This window comes from Terrapene carolina, unplaced genomic scaffold (genome assembly GCF_002925995.2).
Source record: "Terrapene carolina triunguis isolate 2854851 unplaced genomic scaffold, T_m_triunguis-2.0 Scaffold624, whole genome shotgun sequence".
Classification (NCBI taxonomy): domain Eukaryota; kingdom Metazoa; phylum Chordata; order Testudines; family Emydidae; genus Terrapene; species Terrapene triunguis.
In genome coordinates, this window is record NW_020664975.1 from 30,335 (window position 1) to 37,346 (window position 7,012).

The following is a 7,012-nucleotide window of genomic DNA, read 5'->3' on the forward strand; positions in this document are numbered from 1 at the left end:
GATTTGCTTTTCACCTCATCATCCCCTCCCACCCTTCAAACTTCACTTACTGCCTTTTGTCACAACCTAGACGCAGATCATTCAAAGACATTGTCATAAGAGCAACTTTACCCACTTTGGTCCCTTTGACACTAACCAGGACGTTGAGAGGCTGGAATTGCTCTGGGCCCAGTGGAATGCCCCCCCATCCCTCTCTGTGCCTCCCCATCCCGTTGAGGTGGGGCCGGGAGCAGGGCCATGGCTCTGGAAGGGGGGGAGTTGGGACGCAGATAGGGGTAAGGGGCCCGAGGCTGGACGAGGAAGCTGATGAAGTCATCCCCGTCATACTGGCATTTCACCCCCCCACAGGGGGGGGGTGTCCCAGTCCATGGCCTGCACCCCGTGGAACCCTGGGGGGGGGTCAGGGACAGAACTAGGTCAGCAGCCAGAAGTGCTCAAAGATCACAAGTCTGCCACCCCCTGTCCCCCCAATCAGCTTACAAAGATTACCAAATGTGTGTCTGGGGGGGCTTTTTATTTGCACCTTTCCAGGGACACTGAGAAGAAAGGTCCTGTCACCTAGAGCCTGAGGGCGTGTGGCCACCGCCAGAGCACATGTCTGAGCCACAGAATCCCTGCAGCACAGTCAGGGCCTGGGCAGGAGGCCTGGGATGTGGGAGGGACAGACTGTGAACTGCCCTGGCATCCCACAGACGCTGTTTGTGCTTCCCCAGTGCCCGCAGAGTGGGGCTAAGTGTTTTCCTTTTGCCTTTCCCATTGTTTCCTGATTTCTTTTATTAGCTGCTGTTTAGTAAATTGCATTTGTTCTGAACTATAGACAATGGTCAGGGAAGAGGTCAGGGAAGCATCCAGAGCGGAGAAAGTACCTGGAGTGGGGACGCTCTAGCCCGTGTCCTGAGTGGTCACAACCAGGGTGGGGGGCGAGCCCCTCAGGAAGCCTGGGCCCAGCCTTGTCGGGGTTATAAGGACTTTGCCACACAGGAGAGTGGAAGGGAAGCCCTCAAGGTGAGCCAGGCTCTGGGTGAAGGGAGCAAGGACTCAAATCCTTCTGTTTTTTGATTCCACCGGTGGGTGTTTAAGTCAGGAAAGTTCCTCCCAATAGCGGCACCATTTCCCTGCTTACCTCTGTGCATGTTTACTGGTTTCCCCTAAAGTTCATTAAATATGTTATAAAAATGTGTTACCCATTCCCCGCGCTAGATGAAAGACGGTCCCTCCCTTCTGACCTTAGAGCCTGTGAGTGTAACAGCAGCCAGACACAGAGATGCTGCAGCGCGATGGGTTGATCACTAGGACCCAGGAGCCGCTGGGAGGCGGCTCTGGGGGGAGCGGTCGCTGGGGTCAGTCCCAGCAGCAGGAAGTGACTCGCAGCCGCTGCGGTGACTCTGGCTCCCAGCGAGATCCCCGAGTCCCGGCGGCTGGTGCTGGGAGCCCGGAGCCCTGGCTGCAGCCGGGAGAGGGGAATCTCCAGCAGGGCCCTTCCCGCTGCTCCCCAGGAGCCTCTCCCAGGGCAGAGCCCCCAGCCTGGCCAGGCCCCTTCCCGGCCCGGCCCCTGCCGCAGGGGGCCCCGCTCGGAGGGAAGGTAAGAGAGACCCGCCCCCCCCGCACCCCCGGGCTGCAGGGGGAGGTTTGGCCCCAGGCTGCTCCCAGCGGAGCTGGCTGCGATTCCCGCCCTGGGCCCGGGAAAGCTGCCGCCAGCTCCCGGTGTGTGCGGGGCGGGGGCAGGATCACGTTACCACCCATCCCCCTCCCCCCATCTGGTGCTTTGTTTCCCTGCCCGTGCTCGTGCAGACGGAGGTTGAAGCTCAGGGAGATCTGAGAGGGGCAGAAGGTGGGCAGGGGCCAAACTGAATGCAGGGTGCGGGTCCCCAGATGGGGGCTGGGGAAGGAGCGGGTCCCAGGGGCACAATCATGCCTTGAAGGGGTTTCCATCCTATCCAGGGTTTACAGTTTGGTTCAATAGCTCTCAGTGCCCCCCACTGTACAGATTGATTTAGCCCCCCTGCCTGGGATGAGGAGCCAGGGATAAGAATGGGGTACAGCCGGTGGGGGGGTGAATCTAGCACTGGGGGAGACAAGTTCCAGCCCCTGAGCACCCCTAATATCCCCCCATCCACTGAGAGTGTGGCCCTAGCCTCCTCGGCCCCAGGGCCCAGGGAGGGCACACGGCCCCAGTCTGAACCCCGGGGGCAGCCTAAGGAGAAGCCTGAGATGCTCCTCACAGGGGCCGTGCACCCCACCTCCGCAGTCAGCTGTGACTCTCAGCCAGCTTGGAAAACAGAAGGTTTATTGGTCACTGGGAACACAGCATAGAACAGAGCTTGTTAGCACAGAAATCAGGAGCATTCAGCAAAGTCCATGGGGGTGGGAGGGGGGAATCCAGAGTCCCGAGTCCTGGACTCTCCCCGCTGAGTCCCAAACCAGGAGACTGACCCGCTTCCGGCCCCCCATCCCCAATGACGCCCAGCTGCCCCTCCTCCGTGCTTTCTCTCCTTCCCAGGAAAACAGGTCTCCCCCCCTCTCTTTGTTCTCCCACACCTTCAGCTGGCTCCTTGCAGAGGACCGGCTCTGGCCATCACTTGTCAGGATACAGAATTTTGACCATTCTCTATGCCAGGGGTGGGCAAACTTTTTGGCCTGAGGGCCACATCGGGGATCAAAATTGTATGGAGGGCCGGGTAGGGAAAACTGTGCCTCCCCAAACAGCCTGGCCCTGCCACCTATCTGACCCCTTCCCACTTCCTGCCCCCTGACTGCCCCCCTCAGAATCCCTGACCCGTCCAACCCCCCCACTCATTGTCTTCTTACCACCCCCTCCAGAGACCCCCCAACTCCTATCCAACCCACCCTGCTCCCTGTCCCCTGACTGCCCTGACCCCTATCCACACCCCCGCTCCCTGACAGAACCTGGGGATTCCCATGCCCCATCAACCCCCCTCCCATTCCCCATCCCCTGATCACCACCCCAGAACCTCCACCCCATCCAACCACCCCTAGATTCCTGTCCCCTGACTGCTCCCTGGGACTCCCTGTCCCTTACCCAACCCCCTGGCTCTGGCCCCTGCCCCCTTACTACACTGCTCAGAGCAGTGACCGGAGCAAGACTCACTGCCGTGCAGCCCTGCCCCCCAGAGCACTGCCCGTGTGTGTTGGCATGGCTGCAGAGGGAAAGTCGGGGAGGGGCCGGGGAAGCCTCCGCTGTGAGCTCAGGAGTGGGACAGGACGAGCCCACGGGCCGCAGTTTGCCCACCCCTCCTCTATGCCCAGGCAGCCACTCTGCAGTCACACCTGCCCTCTAGAGGTCTCTGCAGTGATCACACATCTGTATCCCACCAGTTCAATACTTGAGTAACACATGGGGAAACTGAGACACACACATAGTATTCAGAGAAAATATTAAGAAAATTCCTGCTTCATCACACTCTTCTGAGACCAGCCCAGGGGCACTTTCTTCAGTGGCTGGAACCCCTCTGACCATACCAGCCCCTGAGCCTGAGCCTCCAGGTGATGGAGAGACCTGGGGAAAGGGCAGGGAACTCTTTCAGAGACTAGCTGGTGAGTTTGGCCTACAAGGGGCGAGGCTCCCTTAGTCTGTGAGTCCCAGAGCTGCTGCCCTCAGTGACACAGCCGGGTTGAACCCCCGTTACCAGTGTCAGTGACTGAGCTGCCTGATGAGAGCAAAGGCCCACGACAATGGGGCAGTCGCCCGTTCTCCCAAGGCGAGGGAAGAAGATGAAAAGGGAGAGCGGAGAGACTTGAAGGGCAGCAGGAACAAGAAGTGGGGAGGGAGGTTCCCAGCTCCCAGCCCTGTGCAGATCCATTCCCTGCACCCCCCCACGGGGCAGTCAGCTCTCCTGGGAACAAGGGAGGAGCGGGAGAGGAAAAGCCAGTTGCTCACTCTGCTGAGCACCGCACGACTGAGGGAGACGGGGGAGAGCTAGAGGGGGTTACAGTACACTGTGGGGCTAGGGTGACCAGATGTCCCGATTTTTGGGTCTTTTTCTTATATAGGCTCCTATTACCCCCCAGTCCCCGTCCCGATTTTTCATACTTGCTGTCTGGTCACCCTATGTGGGGCAGTGCCCTAAAGTGACTCCTTTGATTCTGCTCTTTTTCCAGTGTTTGGCTCAGAGATGCTGTTCTGGGGAGGTTTAGAAGGGACTTGGTGGGATTTGTTCTAGTGGGGGGGGGGGGCTGGCCGGGGTGATAATGAACTAACTGGGTTTCTTCCCAGCATGGCAGAGTCATAGAATCATAGCATCTGTCTGCAGGGAGAGAGCCTGGGGGGAATTGGGGAGTGACATGGACTCCAGCCCCTTATGAAAACTGACCAATCTCCCTGCTCCTCTGACAGGCTGAGTAATCGTGTCCACATTTCGTTCCAGATGGGCCCTTCTTCCAGGAGACAGGGAAGGAAAATGACTGTGATGGAGCCAGCTCAGGTAGGAGCTTTTGGTGGTGGGGGAGGGGTATTGTAGAGGGGTTAAACACCCAGGGTGGGATGGGATGCAATAAACCTGCTGGAACGTGATCAACCTGGGCCTGATTTTCTGAACAGGCCCATTGGTGGTGGGGAAACATTCCCCCATTTTCTGAACCAGGAAACACCCCCCTGGGCAGGGCTGGGAAAACTGACCAGACTCCCAGTGCTGTAGCCTGACCCACTGGCCATAGGCTGCTGTGAAATACAAAGGGAAGCAGTTGGGATTCCTGTCCCTGGCGCAGAGCTCTGCTTCTCGTATCAGCCTGTGGCTGGCAGCCATGTGGGAAATGAGAAGACCCTGACCACCTCCGTGTGCTGGGGGGACAAGGAGCTCTCACCTTCTCCTGACTGCTCTGAGCAGAGTGGGGGTGGCTATTCTGCCCTCCCCCTTAACTAGCAGGATTGGGGCTGGGGCAGCAGGTGCTGAGTGGGGGACTCTTGTTGTCTCAGGTGCCGGTGACCTTCGAGGAGGTGGCTGTGTATTTCACCGAGAGGCAGGGGGCTCTGCTGGACCCCGCTCAGAGAGCCCTCTACAGGGACGTCATGCAGGAGAATTATGAGACGGTGACCTCGCTAGGTAAGGGATTCCTGGCCCCTTGGTTATTGGACGCTGGGGGGTGGGAGTCGTTTGCATGTCTGACACCAGCCACGTTCTTCCCTCATTACTCCCCAATGAGACCAGGGTGTCAAAACCTAATCATAGAATTTCAGGGTTGGAAGAGACCTCAGGAGATCATCAAGTCCAACCCCCTGCTCAAAGGAAGACCAATCCCCAACTAAATCATCCAACAGATTTTTGCACCATATCCCTAAATGGCCCCCTCAAGGATTGAACTCACAACCCTGGATTTAGCAGGCCAATGCTCAAACCACTGAGCTATCCCTCCCCTGCTAAGGCATATACTAAATCATTCCCATTGGATCCTCGGTAGCTTGAAAGGTGGAGAAGCCATGTATTGTCCTGTCTGTGTTGTTTCTCGGTCGCACACATAATTCCTCTTCTCCCTCCTCCTTGGGAATAGCTCAAGCAATGTGGAGGGCTCTGGGCTCCGCAGGTTTAGAAATAGGCAGGGGTTTAACACTAGAGCTGCGTGTGCATCACAATTCCCCTTGCCTCCCTAGACATCTCCATCCCCCGAGGGGTCTCAGTGACCATGTTCCCGTCCTCTTGGATTCCACATTCCCCAGCACAGCACAGGGACAGGTTCTGCTCACGGAATGTTCTTTCTGACAAATGCTCTCTCAGTCCTCCGCACATCCTGATCTGGTCTGATTTCACTCCCTGCACAGGATTTCCCCTTCCCAAACCTGACCTGATCAGCCGGCTGGAACGAGGGGAAGAGCCGTGGGTGCCCGATCTCCAGGCCTGTGAAGAAAGAGAGATCCCAAGAGGCTACCACACAGGTGAGGAGTGACACACAAACCATCTGGGGAATGAAGGAAAATATTGAGAATCCCAAAAATGAGGTATCAGTAAGTGCCCTCAGTTCCTTCCTTATCTCACCCAGGGCAGGGCTGCAGTCAGCAGATACCACTGACATTGCTTCCCACGTATACTGTTACCTGCAGGAGTTTCCTTCCCAATGTTCCTTCTCTATGAAAGTTTGGTTGGGAAGTGGAGGCAGAATCCAATTGCTCCGTCTGTGCAGCTTTAGTATGTTGGTTTTCCCTCGGATCTATTCTTCTTAATTTCTCCCCAGCACAATGACTCCTCTCTGGATTGTCTCTCTCTCCCAGCAGGTGATGAGAGCGTGAGTGAGAAGAAGGAGGGTAATCAACAAAAGGAAGTTCCTGGGCATGGGGAATCACAGGGGACCTTTGTTGGAAGTACTGAAGGGAATTTTTACCAGTTCTTGGAACAGGGAGATGCCTGGGGAAATTGGCAGAGGTCAGAGAGGCTGCTGGGAAACCACTCAAGGGAGCAGATGGATGAATCTATTATATGTGGGGAAGGACACAGGGATCGCACAGCCCAGCAGACAACCCTCAAGGAAGACAAACGTTATGAATGCCTCGGTTATGGGAAAGGAATTGTTCTGAGACCGGAGCGTGTTACGCTTCAGGCAATCCACACTAGAGAGAGACCCCATAAGTGCTTAGACTGTGGAAAAAGTTTCATACAGAGGTCAGCCCTTGTCCAACATCAGGCAATCCACACTGGAGAGAAACCCCACAAGTGCTTAGACTGTGGGAAATGTTTCATACGGAGATCAACCCTACTTAATCATCAGGCAATCCACACTGGAGAGAGATCCCATAAGTGCTTAATCTGTGGGAAATGTTTCATATGGAGATCAGGCCTTGTTTTTCATCAGAGAAAGCACACAGGAGAGAGACCTCATAAGTGCTTAGACTGTGGAAAAAGTTTCATAGAGAGTTCAGGCCTTGCTAAACATCAGATAATCCACACAGGAGAGAAATCCCATAAGTGCTTAGACTGTGGAAAAAGTTTCACACAAAGATCAAATCTTATGGCACACCGGAAAATACATACTGGAGACAGACCCCATAAGTGTTTAGACTGTGGAA

At 56.1% G+C, this 7,012-nt stretch overlaps 1 protein-coding gene across 1 annotated transcript in view; it reads left to right on the forward strand.

Annotated features, from left to right (window-relative positions):
* Positions 1–3,693: 3,693 nt before the first annotated feature.
* Positions 3,694–7,012, forward strand: part of LOC112113118 (zinc finger protein 501-like) — a gene marked incomplete at its 3' end in the record, with an annotated part of 3,606 nt that continues 287 nt past the window's right edge. The window contains exons 1-5 of the mRNA XM_029913381.1: positions 3,694–3,719; positions 4,355–4,442; positions 4,934–5,060; positions 5,774–5,887; positions 6,224–7,012. The exon at positions 6,224–7,012 is cut by the window's right edge and continues 287 nt beyond it. Coding sequence (XP_029769241.1) covers positions 3,694–3,719; positions 4,355–4,442; positions 4,934–5,060; positions 5,774–5,887; positions 6,224–7,012 — 1,144 coding nt within the window. The remainder of the gene's footprint in view (positions 3,720–4,354; positions 4,443–4,933; positions 5,061–5,773; positions 5,888–6,223) is intronic.